We start from the raw sequence: 19,173 nt of genomic DNA on the forward strand, positions 1-19,173 counted from the left end.
TTATAGAGCATTTACTGTGTGCAGAGGGCTGGAAGCAACCTTGGGGAGAAACCACAAGAAACAGAAATATAAGCAATATTACTTTTAAAATAAATTACAACTCAATTGTCTGCTTATTTTATTCTCCCAAGATTTGGAATGAACTTCGAATTGTATTTGCACCCACCACGCACTACACAATCGTGCAAAAGAGATATGTTTCTTGCACAATTAGATCAAAGATACTGAATAGTGTAGTAAAGGGTATTACTAAAAATTACTGACAACCCCCCAAAAAAGGAACTTGAATGGAACTGCATTTTACACGTTTGCCAGTTTTACAGTGCCTACCATTTTCGGGCTAATAAAAACATGCACATGATTTTGCAAAAATACATCCATGTATAATGAAGTTAACTGAAAACTTTTCCCTCCCTCACACTTTATAGTAAATGCCACACAAATGAAAATTCTGAAAAATGTTTCATGTAAACATGAGAGAAAAACTCACAATTACCTTATCAACTTAACATGTGTGTATACATGATCACCTATCCTGAAATCAACTCTTCTAAAAGTCAGTTCCAAGACTTATTGAATTCCTTTAGATACAATGAAGTTAACTGAAAACTTTTCCCTCCCTCACACTTGCTTATAGTAAATGCCACACAAATGAAAATTCTGAAAAATGCCTCATGTAAACATGAGAGAAAAACTCATACACACAATTACCCGATCAACTTAACATAATGTGTGTATACATGATCACTTATCCTGAAATCAATTCTTCCAAAAGTCAGTTCCAAGACTTATCGAATTCCTTCCGAATTTCACCTTGTGGATCATGAGCCACTTGAAATTAAATGCAAAAATCAGGAAGGACACTGGCAAGGCTTTTAGGCTTCTAAAATAACCACCATGAAAGTTTAATCTAAATTTCCATCTTATCTCGGTATTTACGGTATGGTCAGCATTTTGTTAATAACAACACATGTAGCACTCAATTAGGGGTTTGCAATAAATTTCTGGGGATCATGGCCATGCACGCTCAGTAAATATGAATTTAACTAACAATGCGTTTTCTTTCACCCGAAGATTAAATGGACTTCGGATTTTAATATTTCTTTAATGGGTTTAAAACAAAAAAATTCCACTATATAACAGCAGCCCGTAACAAAAAAGTTACAAAAAAACCTTTACCTAAGGAACCATTCAAATTTGAGGGAGTATTAAACAGTTATTTTACCTTATTTTTAAAAACCTGACAAGCATCCTGTCAAATATTAAAATCAAGTAAACCGAGTAAACACTTTACTGATTAAAATGGCAAATTTATAGCTGCAACAAAAACTAACTCCACTACAGGTAATCATACTGAAATAAATTTTGTACCCATGTTTGGAATTTGATATCACATTGTACAAGTCTAAGCAGCGCAGTTTCCCAGTCACGACGCATTAGTGGCGTTCTTGAAAACTCCTGCGTTATCATAATAGCGTGTTTTTAATCAACTGTGGTTTCGATGGAATATAAGTGTTAGAGCAAGGATGTCTGGAAAAAAAAAATGAAGCATTACCCGGTTTCCATCATATCAAGTGAAGTTCAGTAAGGTCGTGGAAGATGAGGAAAGCCTGCAATTGTACATTTCGAGCAGCCGGACATTGGGACTCTGTCCAACCTATTTTGTATCTACTCCGTGCTTAGTACAGTGCTCGGCACATAGTAAGCGCTTGACATATACCACTACTATCATTATTATTTCTCCCCTTATCCTGAGGCTGGGTGCCTCTTGCGGACCAGGGACTGTGTCTAAATCTTACGCAAGTATTTTTTCCCCCAGCTCAGTACAGGGTTTTGCATCCACTAGGTTCTTAGTAAATACAATTACTCCTTATTGGTGCCTGACAGAGAACCGGACTGTAGCTACATAAAGTTTCCAGAAAACGATGAATTTTAACTAGCTGCAATGGGTTTCCTTTGCAGTATTAATGTGTCACCCTGCAGTCCTGCTTGAAATAAACGTTAACACGCATTTCTGGCAGAGCTTCAGCATATTATAACCAATTCAGAGCCACCTTATTGTAATTACGGTCCCTTACTTATCCATCAAATTCCAGCCAAATCACATTCTGACGTGTCAACGTGCTGGCAGCAATGCCTGTATTTAAGAAAATGTCACATTTTAACAGTCAGGAAATTTTGATTGCATTCAACATTAGAAAAAAATAACACTTCCCTTTAACAGAAATTCTATTTACAGTTGGACTATAAATGTCTCTCCAATGACTCTGTTCCTGATCACCTTACTGAAACAGGGAAAAGAATTTATGCTTTCTTGAAAACCCACGATGAAGATTTACATGTATTGTAGAAGGAAAAAATTGCACAGTTTGAAGTGAAAATTTGGAAGACAGGCATTTCACTGAAAATAGAAAATTGGTAGGTTTGATATTTCCTTACAGTACAGTAACTCAATGTGCACTTGTTTACAGAACTCCAGGTCCAGCTAAAGTAAAAAGATATCTCATCATTTCCAATGTCCATTCTTTGAACCACAAATCCCGCTCCCCCCCTACAAAAAACACACAAAAAGTAGGAAAATAACCATTCCCTTCCTTTCATGTAACATCAGTCTTTGAACAGAAGCCTCTGCTCTTTTTCAGGATTGGAAGGATATCACAGTGTTGATTTTATATACAAAGTAGGATCTGTTCCAGTATACTCGAGTGAAATAATTCACATATGGAGAATAGTTCATTTTAATCTCATGACAAAATCGGCCATATTTTGAGTAGGCGAAACTGTCTCCTTCGCAAACCACCTGACAAAAGAGATGAAACAATACGTTAAAATACGCTTTTTTAAACTGTCATTCAATCGCATTTACGGAGCGCTTACTGTGTGCAGAGCACTGTACTAAGCGCTTGGGAAGGACAAGTTGGCAACATCTAGAGACGGTTCCTACCCAACAACGGGCTCACAGGCTAGAAGGGGGAGACAGACAACAAAACATGGAGACAGGTGTCAAGATTGCCAGAACAAATAGAATTAAAGCTAGATGCACATCATTAGCAAAATAAAAATAAAAAGAATAGTAAATATGTACTAAACGTTTTCCAATGGCTGTTAACACTGCCCCAATATTTCCTAACATAGTGTTGTGATGACCCAGCCAAGAGGAAAAAGTCTCAATTGTATTTTCAACACAGTCTTACAGATGTCTCTTAAATATCTGATGCAGAAAGAAATATTTGAGACCACCAGCATCTGAATATTGCTTGTCCCATAGCAGGGCACTGGAGAATTTCATTGTTTGGAGAAAGTCTTGTAAACTTCTACAAGAAATTAAACCAGTGCGGCCCAAGAGGCCGGCAGCGGGAGCGGGCAGTGAGATCTGAGATGAGGAGAAGGCTCCCAAAGCAAGGGTGAAAGCAGTAATCAATCAATCAATCGTATTTATTGAGCGCTTACTGTGTGCACAGCACTGTACTAAGCGCTTGGGAAGTACAAGTCGGCAACATATAGAGACGGTTCCTACCCAACAACGGGCTCACAGTCTAGAAGGGGGAGACAGACAACAAAACAAAACATGGAGACAGGTGTCAAGATCGCCAGAACAAATAGAATTAAAGCTAGATGCACATCATTAGCAATATAAAAATAAAAAGTACAGTAAATATACGTTTTCCAGTGGCTGTTAACACTGCCCTAATATTTCCTAACATAGTGTTGTGATGACTCAGCCAAGAGGAAAAAGTCTCAACTGTATTTTCAACACAGTCTTACAGATGTCGCTTAAATATCTGATGCAGAAAGAAATATTTGAGACCACCAGCATCTGAATATTGCTTGTCCCATAGCAGGGCATTGGAGAATTTCATTGTTTGCAGAAAGTCTTGTAAACTTCTACAAGAAATTAAACCAATGCTGCCCAAGAGGCCGGCAGCGGGGGCGGGCAGTGAGATCTGAGATGAGGAGAAGGCTCCCAAAGCAAGGGTGAAAGCAGTAATCAATCAATCAATCAATCGTATTTATTGAGCGCTTACTGTGTGCAGAGCACTGTACTAAGCACTTGGGAAGTCCAAGTTGGCAACATATAGAGACAGTCCCTACCCAACAGTGGGCTCATGGTCTAAAAGCGGGAGACAGAGAACAAAACCAAACATAATGCTTTAGCCTAGTGGAACAAGCAAGGTGTCAGAGACCTGGGTTCTGATCCTGGCTCCACCTCTGGCCTACTGTGTGACCTTGGCCAAGTCATTTAACTCCTCTGTCCCTCGGTTCCTTCACCTGCAAAATGGGGATTCAATACCTATTCTCCCTCCTACTTTAGACTGTGAGCCCCGTGTGGGACCTGATCATCTTGGATCTAGCCCAGAGCTTAGCAGAGTGCTTTGCACATAGTAACTGCTTAACAAATACCACAGTCATCACTAGACGAGTGGTGGGATAGATGAGACCTGGAGAAGATGCTAGCAGCAGGACGTTGGGGGGAGTGACCTGGCTGAGACTCTCATCAATCGTATTTATTGAGCGCTTACTGTGTGCAGAGCACTGTACTAAGCGCTTAGCCTAGCGCTTAGGCTAACCTACCCACCTTTCCACCTTCCCACCTTCCCACACAAGTAAATCTCACCCAATATCCAATGCATGTGCTAGTCCTCGAGACTGTAACCTCATTCTGGGCAGGAAATGTGCCTGAAATACCGTTGCACTGCACTTCACCAAGCGCTTAGTACAGTGTTCTGCATAGAGTAAGCGCTCAATAAATGTGACTGACTAATCTGGTCCTCCCTGTTCATGTCCAACCCTCTAAATGGCCCGATTTCTTTTTTAATATCCCAATTTTTTAGATTTTAATAGGTCCTTTTTTCAGAAGGACCTGGATTCTCCCCTTGCCTGCTTTGTGACCTCGGGAAAGTCACTTAACTTCTCTGTGCCTCAGTTTCCTCATCTGTAAAATGGGAGTTCAATGCCTGATCTCCCTTCTGCTCAGCCTATGAGCCCCATGTGGGACAGGGACAAGGACCAACCTGATTAACTTGTATCTACCCCAGTGATTAGAACATTCATTCATTCATTCAATTGTATTTATTGAGCGCTTACTGTGTGCAGAGCACTGTACTAAGCGCTTGGGAAGTCCAAGTTGGCAACATATTAGAGACAGTCCCTACCCAACAACGGGCTCACAGTCAAGAAGGGGGAGACAGACGACAAAACAAAACATATTAAAATAAAATAGAATAGTAAATATGTACAAGTAAAATAGAGTAATAAATCTGTACAAACATATATCCAGGTGCTGCGGGGAGGGGAAGGAGGTAGAGCGGGGGGATGGGGAGGGGGAGAGGAAGGAGGGGGCTCAGTCTGGGAAGGCCTCCTGGAGGAGGTGAGCGTGTGCCTATTGTGTGCAGAGCACTGTACTAAGCGCTTGGGAAGTACAAGTTGGCAACATAGTGCTTGACATATAGTAAGAGCTTAACAAATGCCACCGTTAACTTTATAAAAATAGTAATTCTTAGCATCCTGAATTCAAAAGCTTTAGCTAAAAAACTACACAAAAATTATAGAAAAACTGAAGTAAATATATTGTTTTCCAACCCATCTCACCACTCAATCACTGAATTAGTTTATTTGTAAATTCTAAGAACCGAAGCCTGAAACCCAGGGAGCCAGAGAAGCAGCGTGGCTCAATGGAAAGAGCCCGGGCTTGGGAGTCAGAGGTCATGGGTTCAAATCACAGCTCCACCAACTGTCAGCGGTGTGACCCTGGGCAAGTCACTTAACTTTTCTGTGCCTCAGTTACCTCATCTGTAAAGTGGGGATTAAGACTGTGAGCCCCCCGTGGGACAACCTGATCACCTTGTATCCCCCTCCAGCACTTAGAACAGTGCTTTGCACATAGTAAATGCTTAACAAATGCCATCATTGTTATTATTATTATTTACAAGCCATTGTTTCTGCTTCTGGCAATAATGAACTTTCCCCATGTTCTGGGTTACTTACGTGGCCATTAGCGACGTCCAACAAGTCTTTAACCCTACAACCTCTCATGGTTCCAACTTCATTGCATATCGAATCCTCTACAACCAGGTAGTTGGCTTTGTAGGATGTGAGTATTTTATAAACATCTTCAGCAGACCTCTTTGAATAGATCTGATAAATCTGTAAAACGGGAGGCCATTGAAAATCAGAACGGTCAGAACGGTTACATCAGATGAGAAGGCAGGGAAACTTGTTTTTATTTCAGTGTTTCCTTAGAACCGAGGATGTTCTTTTATACGAACTGTTCACTGCTTAGCAAACCTAAACGAAACAGTAGCTACCTAATTAGAGGGAGGGAAGAAATGAAAGATTATGTTGCCAACTTGTACTTCCCAAGAGCTTAGTACAGTGCTCTGCACACAGTAAGCGCTCAATAAATACGATTGATTGATTGATTGATTGAAAGAGAGAAGCAGGTTCCTCTGGTGTTCATTAATAGGAAGAAAATAAGGTGAAGTTTACTAATGTTACTGTATTCTTACACTGTCAAAAGTCAGTTCTCCTATAATGTGCTCTAGACTGTGAACTCCTTATGGGCAGGGAACATGCCTACCAACTCTACTGTACTGTACTCTCCCAAGCACTTAGTACAGTGCTCTGCACATCATAAGCCCTCGATAAATACCACTGATTGACAGGGTGGCATTCTTGCAGAATCCATGTCAAGGAAAATGAGCACTTTGCCACTCATACCACTTCTAATGCAGCACGCGTGGCCACAACAGCTTCTTCTGAAAACACTTTGTTTTCTATCCATTCATTCATTCATTCAATCATATTTATTGGGCGCTTACTGTGTGCAGAGCACTGTACTAAGCGCTTGGGAAGTACAAGTTGGCAACATATAGAGACTGTCCCTTCCCAACAGTGGGCTCACAGTCTAGAAGGGGAAGACAGACAACAAAACATATAAGCCAAATAAAATAAATATGTTCAAGTAAAATAAATAGAGTAATAAATATGTACAAACATATATACATATATACAGGTGCTGTGGGGAGGGGAAGGAGGTAGGGCTGAGGGGATGGGGGGGGAGGAGGAAGAAGGGGGCTCAGGCAAACAAGTGTTTCTGGAAAAACGTTCCCTAATTTTACTGTCATCTTCAATCTAAAAATGCATAGGGGAAACATGCATTATGGCAGAACCGACTGAATTAGTCCCCTTATTTTTTTTTTTTTTTGGTTCTGCGAAGCAGGGAACTATTATCTTCTTGAAATAAGAGCCATGTTGAACCCCAAATGATGTGCACTTTTAAAATTTGGAGAACTTACAATACAAAAGTAGCCAGAAACCTCAGATTTGGGTTCACCGAATGAAAGTACAGGTTCTTTAAACCTATTTAAATATGGCAGTTTGGTAAATAAATCCGTATCAAAAATTAAAAATTATTTGGAACTCTGAAACCATTAGAAATATCAGTGTCAGGCATATACCCAAGGTTCTTTGGATTCAGCAGGGATGAATAACTATTTAAACACAAAAATTTCCTAGATTCCGCTAGAACCAAGGCCAAAGGGATTTCACTCTATTGTACTTTGACTTTAATAGAAAATGCTTCCACTTTTGCACAGAGCCGTAAAAAAAGGAATCCCCAATGTTAGGCAGGGTTGGGGCAAGGGATTTCCCTCCTGACAAGCTTCTCACAGAAACTGGGGGAGTATCTCCTGGCACTGCACTGGCCACCACCAGTTCCAGGGAAGCAGCGTGATGTAGTGGATAAAGCAGGGCTTGGGAGTCAGAAGGTTGTGGGTTCTAATCCCAGCTCAGCCACTTGTCTGTTGCGTGACTTTGGAAAAGTCATTTCACTTCTCTGTGCCTCAGTTACCTCACCTGTAAAACGGAGATTAAGACTATGAGCCCCACGTGGGACAGGGACTATGTCCAACCCTATTTGCTTGTAACCACCCCAGTGCTTAGTACAGTGCCCGGCACATAGTAAGCGCTTAAGATATACCATAATTATTATTATTATTACACCTCACCAGTGACTCCTGGGGTCCCTGCCCCCAAAATGAACAAGGACCCTCTGTTGCCCGTTACAGCTTGCAACTGGGGGGGCAGGACCACATCAATCAATCAATCGTATTCATTGAGCGCTTACTGTGTGCAGAGCACTGTACTAAGCGCTTGGGAAGTACAAGTTGGCAACATATAGAGACGGTCCCTACCCAACAGTGGGCTCACAGTCTAGACACGAACCCACATACAGTGCTGATGGAGTTAAAATGGCATCCCCACATAAATCAAGGCCATGACAGACACACAAACAGACTTAGCGGAGGTGCACATGGACTCCATGAGACATAAATGGGTACTTTTGAATGGGAAAAAATATTATTATTAAGACTACTACTAATAATAATGGTACTCATTAAGCACTTAACTATGTGTCAGGCACAGAGAAGCAACATGGCTCACTAGAGAAGCAGCATGGCTCACTGGAAAGAGCCCGGGCTTGGGAGTCGGAGGTCATGGGTTTTATTCCCGGCTCCGCCACATGTCTGCTGTGCGACCTTGGGCAAGTCACTTAACTTCTCTGAGCCTCAGTTCCCTCATCTGGAAAAGGGGGATTAAGACTGTGAGCCCCACGTGGGACAACCTGATCACCTTGTATCCCCAGCGGCGCTTAGAACAGTGCTTCGCCCATAGTAAGTGCTTAACAAATGCCATCATTACTATTACTAAGCACTGGGGAGAATACAAGCAAATCAGGTTGGACACAGTCCACTGAGAAACAACACTGCTGCCTCCTTTAGAATCAATTCTATACTAAATTCATTAAAAAAAAACAACTCATTTCCTAAGGAAAATCCTCAATACTGGCTCCCTCTGAATGGGTGGTAGCCTATTTTGCTGCCATAAGAGAAACTGGCCTACGAAACTCTCCGGACATCTCTTCTCTCATTGATTTTTCTTTCTTTCTTTTCTAAGGAAAATCCTCAATACTGGCTCCCTCTGAATGGGTGGTAGCATATTTTGCTGCCATAAGAGAAACTGGCCTACGAAGCTCTCCGGACATCTCTTCTCTCATTGATTTTTCTTTTTTCCCCTCTTTGTCTTTCAAATCAATTAGGTATATCTGCACATTCACAGACATATGTGGGTAAGTGCCGTGGGAAAATCAACAGATCAGTCCCATCCCCCAGGTGGGACTTACATTTTCATTTCTCTTCAGAAGATCTTCATCATTATAAAGAGGCAAATTTGTCACCATCCATCCAGTACACAACTTAATCACCCCCATTAATTGGGGACTTCCTGCAAATACAGCTGCAACAGGAGCCTGCCTTCTGCAAAGTAAAAACAAAAATAAAAAAACACAAAAAATTTCTATTCCCAAATGGACGGGTCAATGCTTAGGAACCCGCTCCAGCATCACTTCTGAAATCTCAAACAGCTTAAAATAGAGTGAAAATTTCAGGAAAATGGTCAGCTCTTGGGGAAGGCACTGGAATAGGCCGTAGCAGTGTCAACTTTTCTAGGCTGGGTAGTAACTGTTCACCAGATTGAAAATATTCTTAAAAAAAAGAGGGAGGAAAGTAAACGGGAGCGGAGCAGACTATGCCTTGGAGCAGAGCACCATTCAGAAAGTCATATACAGGCATATATCAATCAATCAATCAATCATATTTATTGAGCGCTTACTGTGTGCAGAGCACTGTACTAAGCACTTGGGAAGTACAAGTTGGAAACATATAGAGACAGTCCCTACCCAACAGTGGGCTCACAGTCTAAAAGCTTGGCCATTGCTATTCTTTTTATGGCATTTGCTAAGTGCTTACTATGTGCCAAGCACTGTACTAAGCACTGGGGAGAACTCTGGGGAGTTACAATCTACTCAGTTTGGACACAGTCCATGTCCCATGTGGGGCTCCCGATTAATCCATGGTATTTATTGAGCACTTACTATGTGCAGAGCCCAATATTAAGCACTTGGGAGAGTACAATACAACAGAATTAGCAGACACATTCCCTGCCCATAACGATTGTACCCAGTCTTAATCCCCATTTTACAGATGAGGTAACTGAGGCACAGAGAACCAAAACGACTTGCCCAAGCAGATAAGTGGCGGAGCCGGGATTGGAGCCCAGGTCCTTCTGACTCTGAGGCCTGGGCTCTATCCACTAGGCCACACTCCTTCTCATTAATGAGCCGGCACTAAAATTCTGACATTTAACTGGAGGCGGTGCAAACGAATAGCCAGTGGGGGACTGCTCTTTCTCCATCTCCTCCTCCTCTGCTCTCTCTTTTCACTTCAAGTGCTTAGTACAGTGCTCTGCACATAGTAAGCGCTCAATAAATACCACTGATTGATTGATTGATTGAGCAGCCAGAGGGTTTGGAGCTGAAGACCTGGCTCTGCTTGGAAGGTAGGAGGCAAGGTGAATGGCTACTGCTGAAGTAGGGGCAGGGACTCTTCTGGTCCTCCCCGTTAACGAAGACAGCGCACACGCTATCAGATGCATTGCGGCTCTTGATGTTTCTCCTGACTTCTGCCAGTGACTGATATGACAAAATTGTTATTTAACCATCATCATCATCAATCGTATTTATTGAGCGCTTACTGTGTGCAGAGCACTGTACTAAGCGCTTGGGAAGTACAAGTTGGCAACATATAGAGACAGTCCCTACCCAACAGTGGGCTCACAGTCTAGAAGGGGGAGACAGAGAACAAAACCAAACATACTAACAAAGGAGGGAAGCAAGTAAGGGATGTTAATAATAATAGTGATAATTGTGGTATTTGTTAAATGCTGGCTATGTGCCAAGCACTGTAACAATAATAATAATAATCGGCATTTGTTAAGCGCTTACTATGTGCAAAGCACTGTTCTAAGCGCTGGGGAGGATACAGGGTGATCAGGTTGTCCCACCTAGGGCTCACGGTCTTAATCCCCATTTTACAGATGAGGTAACTGAGGCCCAGAGAAGTTAAGTGACTTGCCCAAGATCACACAGCAGACATGTGGCGGAGTTGGGATTCGAACCCATGACCTCTGACTCCAAAGCCCGGGCTCTTTCCACTGAGCCACGCTGCTTCTCTGTACCAAGCACTGGGGTAGATACAAGATAATCAGGTCCTCCATGGGGCTCACAGATTAAGTAGGAGGGAGAACAGGGATTTCCCCATTTTGCAGATCCCCATGGGGCTCACAGATTAAGCAGGAGGGAGAACAGGGATTTCCCCATTTTGCAGATGAGGGAACTGAAGCACAGAGAAGTCAAGGGACTTACCCAAGGTCACCCGGTAGGTATATGGTGGAGTGGGAATTAGAACCCAGGCCTGTGCTCTATGCCACGCTGCTTCTTGAAGGGGACAAGGAAGCACGGAAATGGTGGGGAAAGGTAAAGAACCAATATATACCTCGTGACATGGCTGCCTTTATAAGGATAGGGGTGTTCCAGAGCAGGGGAGGAAAGCAAAATTGTTGGGGGGGTGTATAGGGAGAAAGGGGAAGGGAAAGCACGAAGGGGGTGGAGGGAGGGGAAAAAGGGTGGGAGAAAGGAAAGATTAAGGAATATTCCTGTTCAGGCTGACCCTTCCCTCAAGAGGGCAAGCCAAAGAAATCTTTAAGGTGCAAACTAAGTTGAACAACTTGTACATTTCTTTCTCTCATGAAGACTGGCCAAGAATTGCCCTGCCTGTGGCGGCAGAACAGCGAGTATCCCCCCACCCTCACCCCAAATTCCAAGGTAAAACCCCTCTAGACTGTAAGCTCATTGTGGGCAGGGAATGTGTCTGTTTATTGTTACACTGTACTCTCCCACGTGCTTAGTACAGTGCTCTGCACAAGGCGCTCAACAAATACGACTACTATCTGACAAACGGATCACGAAGGAATCTGGAACCCAAAGGATGTGAGAAGTGAAGCAAGTCGCAGACCTAGCCTCCAAGAGGGCATGTCTCCACCACCCTCTCAAAGAAACAGAGACTCAGAGACACAAAGACGGGGAACGGAATCAAAGTCTGCAAGAAACTAGAGGCCAAAACTAGTTCAGAAGTTCAAGAATGCAGAAATTAAAAACCCACGACAAAAAAAAACTTGATTTTAGCTCAGTGAACCAGGCCAACCCAAAAAAGGTCTGATGTGAAAATATGAAAGGACAGAGAAAGTATAGTCCAACTGGCTTCAATGCAGTAACTAAACTAAGCTGGGAATGTAATCAAATACAGCTCAGCTGATGCTGGAGAATGCTCAGCATATAGCTGAGATGGCTTCGTGATGTCTTGGGACTTGTTTAGTTACTGCAGGGGAGCAGCATGGCCTAGTGGCCAGCGCATTGGCTTGGGAGTGAGAGGACGTGGGTTCTAATCCCGGCGCCACCACTTTCATTCATTCATTTAATCGTATTTATAGAGCACTTACTTACTAAGCGCTTGGGGAGTACAAGTTGGCAACATATAGAGACGGTCCCTACCCAATAACGGGCTCTCAGTCTAGAAGGGGGAGACAGACAACAAAACAAAACATGTGGACGGGTGTCAAGTCGTCGGAACAAATAGAATTAAAGCTAAATGCACACCATTAACAAAATAAATAGAATAGTAAATATGTACAAGAAAATAGAGTAATAAATCTGTACAAATATATACATTTACGTACTTTGGGGAGGAGAAGGAGGTAGGGCGGGGGGGATGGGGAGGAGGAGAGAAAAATGGGGAGGGAGTAACATGCCCAGAGCGTTCTGCACAAAGATGATCCGGGCAGCAGCGTGAAGTATAGACTGAAGTGGGGAGAGACAGGAGGGTGGGAGATCAGAGAGGAGGCTGATGCAGTAATCCAGTCGGGATAAAACGAGAGATTGAACCAGCAAGGTAGCGGTTTGGATGGAGAGGAAAGGGCAGATCTTGGCGATGTTGTGGAGGTGAGACCGGCAGGTTTTGGTGACGGATTGTCTTGTCTTCAGAAGCAGAGTGGCTCGGTGGAAAATAGCCCGGGCTTTGGAGTCACAGGTCATGGGTTCAAATCCCGGCTCCGCCAATTGTCAGCTGTGTGGCTTTGGGCAAGTCACTTCACTTCTCTGGGCCTCAGTTCCCTCATCTGTAAAATGGGGATTAAGACTCTGAGCCCCCCGTGGGGCAACCTGATCACCTTGTAACCTCCCCAGTGCTTAGAAAAGTGCTTTGCACATAGTAAGCACTTAAGAAATGCCATTATTATTATTATTATTGTTACTGTATGCTGTGTGACTTTGGACAAGTAACTCCACTTTTACGTGCCGCAGTTACCTCAACTGTAAAATGGGAATTAAGACTGTGAGTCCCACATGGGACAACCTGATTACCTTGTATCTACTCCAGTGCTTACAACATTCATTCATTCATATTTATTGAGCGTTTACTGTGTGCAGAGCACTGGACTAAGCGCTTGGGAAGTACAAGCTGGCAACACATAGAGACGGTCCCTAACCAACAGTGGGCTCACAGTCTAGAAGGGGGAGACAGATTGCTTGGCACGTAGTAAGCACTTTAATACCATAATCATTCATTCATTCATTCATATTTATTTAGCGCTTACTGTACGCACAGCACTGTACTAAGCGCTTGGGAAGTACAAGTTGACAACATATAGAGACGGTCCCTACCCAACAATGGGCTCACAGTCTTTGTGAACAGTCTTGTTCACAAAGGAGACCCCAGTGCCATTTGTTGGCAAATATGAATACTACTGCACTAGTTGCATCACTTTAACTTGCCAACAGCTTAAAGTAAGAGGAAGAGGCAATATATGAGCTCGGAGCAGAAGTAGAGAAAGACTGAGGCAAAGTGAGTCAGAGACGCACAGGCAGATACCTAAAGGCAGAATAAAAGAGAAAGTGACAAAGGAAAGGGGGACAGATTCAAAATGACACAGAAAGACAGAGAGAGACTCAGAGGCCAAAAGAGTTCATGGACAGGTGTGGAGCAAGGGTGAATCTGTCCTACATCAATTAAGATTTCAACTGGTAATTTATAGCAACACCATTTTTCCCAGATCCTTTGGCAGCAACTAAACATCAGAGCTTTAAAAAAAAATTTCCACTTAAAGTCATACATTTGAAAATATTTTCTGAATTCCATTCTTACTTTATCCAGGTCATGAGTTCCACTGTATCTGGGTCATAGAACTCCTGCAGTTCGGAAAGCTCTGTCATTATTCTTGGAAAAAACTACAAAGAAAAAAAAATACATTTTTACATTGAAAGATATAAAGCGGATCACAAATCTTCACAATTTTGTAGCCATACTTCAATAAAGCCGATATCCCAATTTAGTGCAGGATGAAAAGTGTAATTTCCTGGAAAATTCCTCCTTCACAGGCATGGTATAAAGATTAGCTACAATTTTTTTTTAAAAAAACCTTGTGCTGTCATATAAATGCTTACTTGTAATAGCCATTACTAATGAAATCTTCTATCTAAAATGAAAACTCGCAGAAGAGACCTCTGTTGTAAGCCCAACTCTGCCACATTCATTCATTCAATCATATCTATTGAGCGCTTAGTGTGTGCAGAGCACTGTACTAAGCGCTTGGGAAGTACAAGTTGGCAACATATAGAGACGGTCCCTACCCAACAACAGGCTCACAGTCTAGAAGACTGCTATGTGACCTTGGGCAGGTCACGTAACCGCTCTGTGACTCAGTTTCCTCATTTGTAAAACGGGGATCCAATCCCCTGTCCCCTTCCTCAGACTGTAACCACATGTGGGATGGGAGCCACGTATGATTTGACTGTATTGTATCTACTTTGGTGTTTAGCCCAGTGCTTTGCACCACAGTAAGAGGTCAACAGATATCATGATGATGATGATTATTTATTATTACTAAGGAATTGACTAGATTGAGAGTGGCACTGGCAGGGACAAGAGTTCAAATGGCATTACAGGTCATATTTCTGCTGGGCCTGCAGAAGTATATATGTTGCCAACTTGTCCTTCCCAAGCGCTTAGTACAGTGCTCTGCACACAGTAAGCGCTCAATAAATACGATTGATGATGATGAAGTAGAAAGGCAGGAGTGCAACCCGTTGTGAAGAGTACGGAAAGGGTTTTAAAGGGCAGGACTCACCGACAGTTGAAGTCCATTAATCAATCAATGGGATTAACTGAGGGCTTACTACGTGCAGAGCACTGTACTAAGCGCTTGGGAGAGTACAATAAAAAAAGAATTAGCAGACACATTCCTTCTCAGCATCGCTACGGGAGGGAGAGTTGAGCAGAGGCCTACCCATTCGATTCCTAGCTCGGGCAGCGGTTAGCGAGCGGAAAGCAATTTGCTACAAGCCAAAACTCCCCTGTGCTGGGCAGCAGCAGCACGGGAGGGAGTCGAGGGCGGAGAGACTCAAGTTGACTGCGCGGAGGGAGACAACAGGAAACCACTTCCATAGTTTTCCCAAGAAAACCCTATGGATACGCTTCCCGAACAATTGCAGATGGAGAATGGGGGCGTTCAGGGAGAGATGCAGAGTCCCTGTGGGTCAGGGATGACTCGAAAGCGTAAGACAAGACAAGAAGACACTTTGAAGCGACCTTACGGACACTATGCCATAACAGCATAACCATATAAGCAGCCGTCTGTTTTGTTAATGATGTGCATTTAGCTTTAATTCCATTTGATGACTTGACACCCGTCCACGTGTTTGGTTTTGTTGTCTGTCTCCCGCTTCTAGACTGTGAGCCCGTTGTTGGGTAGGGACTGTCTCTGTATGTTGCCAGCTTGTACTTCCCAAGCGCCAAGTATGGTGCTCTGCACACAGTAAGTGCTCAATAAATACGATTGAATGAAATGGTTAAGGTTTTCCTAGATGTCTCCATCTCGTGGAACACCCCAAGAGGCTCTTCGGTCGGAAACTTCATTGCTGATGGCACGGCACCAAGAGTCATTTGGCCACTTAAAGAACAGACACTAAAACCCAGTCGCCTGAGTCCTAGAGCTGTGCACTTGGCCCTGACCAACAGCAGAGCTAATTCATAATTAATAGTCACTAAATAATATTTTCAGCAATGGCTATGTTTCTTCCAGCGCAGCACAGAAATAAGCTTATTCAAGCTAAGAAAATGACTATTTTCTTATTCTGGAGCACTAGAATTCCAGTTCTTTGTTTCACCAGGTTAGTTTGGTTCTTTTTCCCCAAGGCTCTGCTTTTGGATTCAGTTCAGTGGGATGACATTTTTAGACTGTGAGCCCACTGTTGGGTAGGGACTGTCTCTATATGTTGCCAATTTGTACTTCCCAAGCGCTTAGTACAGTGCTCTGCACATAGTAAGTGCTCAATAAATACGATTGATGATGACATTCATTCATTCAATTGTATTTATTGAGCGCTTACTGCGTGCAGAGCACTGTACGAAGCGCTTAGCACTGTACTAAGTGCGACATTCTCTCTGTATAGTTGGCTTAATGTTACAGCTAAACCTCACAAGTTGGGCTCCATTAATTTGCAGTTTTTACTTATTCACAATACAGTTTTACTTTTACTTTAATGACCGGGCAGAGAAGCAGTAGCCACGGGGAGGGGCCAGTAATACAAAACTAAAAAGTAGACGGAGGAGGTAAAAGAGGGTGAGGAAAATGTGTAGGTCAGAGGAGAGATGTCAAAGCAGTCAAGAAAAAATAGGGTAGGTGGATAGGGCCGTAAAGGTCACCTGGTTGAAATTTTCCAATTTCAACAGCCCTAGAACTCCCCTGCTCTCTCTTGTTGAGGGAAAAGGAAAAATGGGAAAGTATATTTGGGTGGGCATCAATCAGTCGATTGTATTCATTCATTAAATCATTTATTGAGTGCTTACTATGTGCAGAGCACTGTACTAAGTGCTTGGGAAGTACAAGTTGGCAACATATAGAGACGGTCCCTACCCAACAGTGGGCTCACAGTCTAGAAGGGGGAGACGGAGAAGAAAACAAAACATATTAACAAAATAAAATAATTAGAATAAATAGGTACAAATAAAATAAATAGAGTAATAAATACATACAAACATATATACATATATACAGGTGCTGTGGGGAGGGGAAGGAGGTAAGGTGGGAGGATGGGGAGGAGGGTGGGGAGAGGGAGCGCTTCCTATGTGCAGAGCACTCTACTAAGTGCTTGGGAGAGTACAACAGAATTAGCAGACATGTTCCCTGCCCATAATGAGTTTAATAATAATAATAATGATGGTATTTTTTAAGCGCTTACTATGTGCAAAGCACTGTTCTAAGCTGGGGGGATACAAGGTGATCAGGTTGTCCCACGTGGGGCTCACGGTCTTCATCCCCATTTTACAGATGAGGGAACTGAGGCCCAGAGAATTCATTCATTCATTCAATCATACTTATTGAGCACTTACTGTGTGCAGAGCACTGTACTAAGCGCTTGGGAAGTACAAGTTTGCAACATATAGAGATGGTCCCTATCCAACAGCGGGCTCACAGTCTAGAAGTGAAGTGACTTGCCCAAAGTTCACACAGCTGACAAGTGGCGGAGCCGGGATTCGAACCCATGACCTCTGACTTCCAAGCCCATGCTCTTTCCACTGAGCCATGCCGCTTCTCTACAGTGTACAGTCTAGAGGGCATGTATGCGAGAGATTATGGAAGCAGCACATCATTCAATAAGAGATTAAGATGCTTCCTCTTTTCCCTTTCCACCTGAATCCCTTGTTGTCCGATTCTCTCACCATAAGAAACATTCATTCATTCATTCAATCGCATTTATTGAGCGCTTACTGTGTGCAGAGCACTGTACTAAGCGCTTGGGAAGGACAAGTTGGCAACATATAGAGACGGTCCCTACCCAACAGCGGGCTCACAGTCTAGAAGGGGGAGACACTTAGGACATGTTCAGGGAATTGACCTTTTTCCAGGAAAGAAGTATTCGCAGTATCTGCAGAGTGAGTTCAGGAGAAAATTAAATGAAAGTAATTTCTTTTATATTTATATATACATTTTTATATATTTATAAATATTTACATGTATGTATATAAATATTTACCTATTTATATATATTTATATATATGCATATATATCCTGTTTTTTATATATATATATATATATATATATAAGCATAAAGCAGCTTATAGAGAGAGAGAAGCAGCGTGGCTCAGTGGAAAGAGCCTGGGCTTGGGAGGCAGAGGTCATGGGTTCAAATCCCGGCTCCGCCACTTGTCAGCTGCGTGACTTTGGGCAAGTCGTTTAACTTCTCTGTGCCTCAGTTACTTCATCTGTAAAAGGGGGATTAAGACTGTGAGCCCCCCCGTGGGACAACCTGATCCCCTTGTATCCTCCCCAGCGCTTAGAACAGTGTTTCGCACATAGCAAGCACTTAACAAATGCCATCATTATTATTATTATTACACACATATAAATAAAAATTTACTTACTTATTCATATTACTGTCTTCTCCCCCATGGACTGTAAGCTCATTATGGGTAAGGAATGTGTGTCTGTTATTTTTGTTGTATTGATCTCTCCCAGGTGCTTTGCTCATAGTAAGTCCTCAATAAGTACCACCGATTGACTGACTGATGAGAATCACAGCATTTTGCAGACTATTTACACCTGCTGCTACTGAATAAACTAGTTATCATCATCATCATCATCAATCGTATTTATTGAGCGCTTACTATGTGCAGAGCACTGTACTAAGCGCTTGGGAAGTACAAATTGGCAACATATAGAGACAGTCCCTACCCAACAGTGGGCTCACAGTCTAAAAGGGGGTTTGGTTTTTTTTGGCCGAGGCAAAAGGCAGTCAAAACTGCAGTAAAACAATTTTATATCACCCAAGAAGAACAAAAGCACCCCAAAAAGGGTTTGGGCTACTTGATAATAATAATAGTAATAATAATTTTGGTATTTCTTAAGTGCTTACTATGTGGCAAATATCGTACTCGGCACTGGGGTAGATATAGGACAGACAGGCCCTACTTGGGGCTGACAGCCCAAGTAGGAGGGAGAAAAGGTAGTGAATCACCATTCTGCAGATGAGAGAAGTGAGGCACAGAGAAGTTGAAGTGACTTATCCAAGGTCACACATCAGATCTATAGCGGAGCCAGGATCAGAACCCAGGTCCGTGCTGTTTCCATTAGACCATGCTGATTCTTTTTGCCAGACACCAAACTGTTTTATAATATTTTTTGGTCACTCCAAAAACCGTGTTCAAGGCTGACCTGGGTTTAACA

The 19,173-nt window shown here is 42.7% G+C and overlaps 1 protein-coding gene across 1 annotated transcript in view; it reads right to left on the reverse strand.

Moving 5' to 3' along the window:
• Positions 1-1,085: 1,085 nt before the first annotated feature.
• The window catches only part of DPY19L4 (dpy-19 like 4), a 69,308-nt gene continuing 51,220 nt past the window's right edge, over positions 1,086-19,173 (reverse strand). The window contains exons 16-19 of the mRNA XM_038745959.1: positions 14,094-14,176; positions 9,182-9,314; positions 5,986-6,144; positions 1,086-2,800 (exon numbers count right to left, since the gene is read on the reverse strand). Of these exons, the coding sequence (XP_038601887.1) occupies positions 2,639-2,800; positions 5,986-6,144; positions 9,182-9,314; positions 14,094-14,176 (537 nt within the window). The 3' untranslated portion in view covers positions 1,086-2,638. The remainder of the gene's footprint in view (positions 2,801-5,985; positions 6,145-9,181; positions 9,315-14,093; positions 14,177-19,173) is intronic.

Source organism: Tachyglossus aculeatus, chromosome 4 (genome assembly GCF_015852505.1).
Source record: "Tachyglossus aculeatus isolate mTacAcu1 chromosome 4, mTacAcu1.pri, whole genome shotgun sequence".
In the NCBI taxonomy this organism is placed as follows: domain Eukaryota; kingdom Metazoa; phylum Chordata; class Mammalia; order Monotremata; family Tachyglossidae; genus Tachyglossus; species Tachyglossus aculeatus.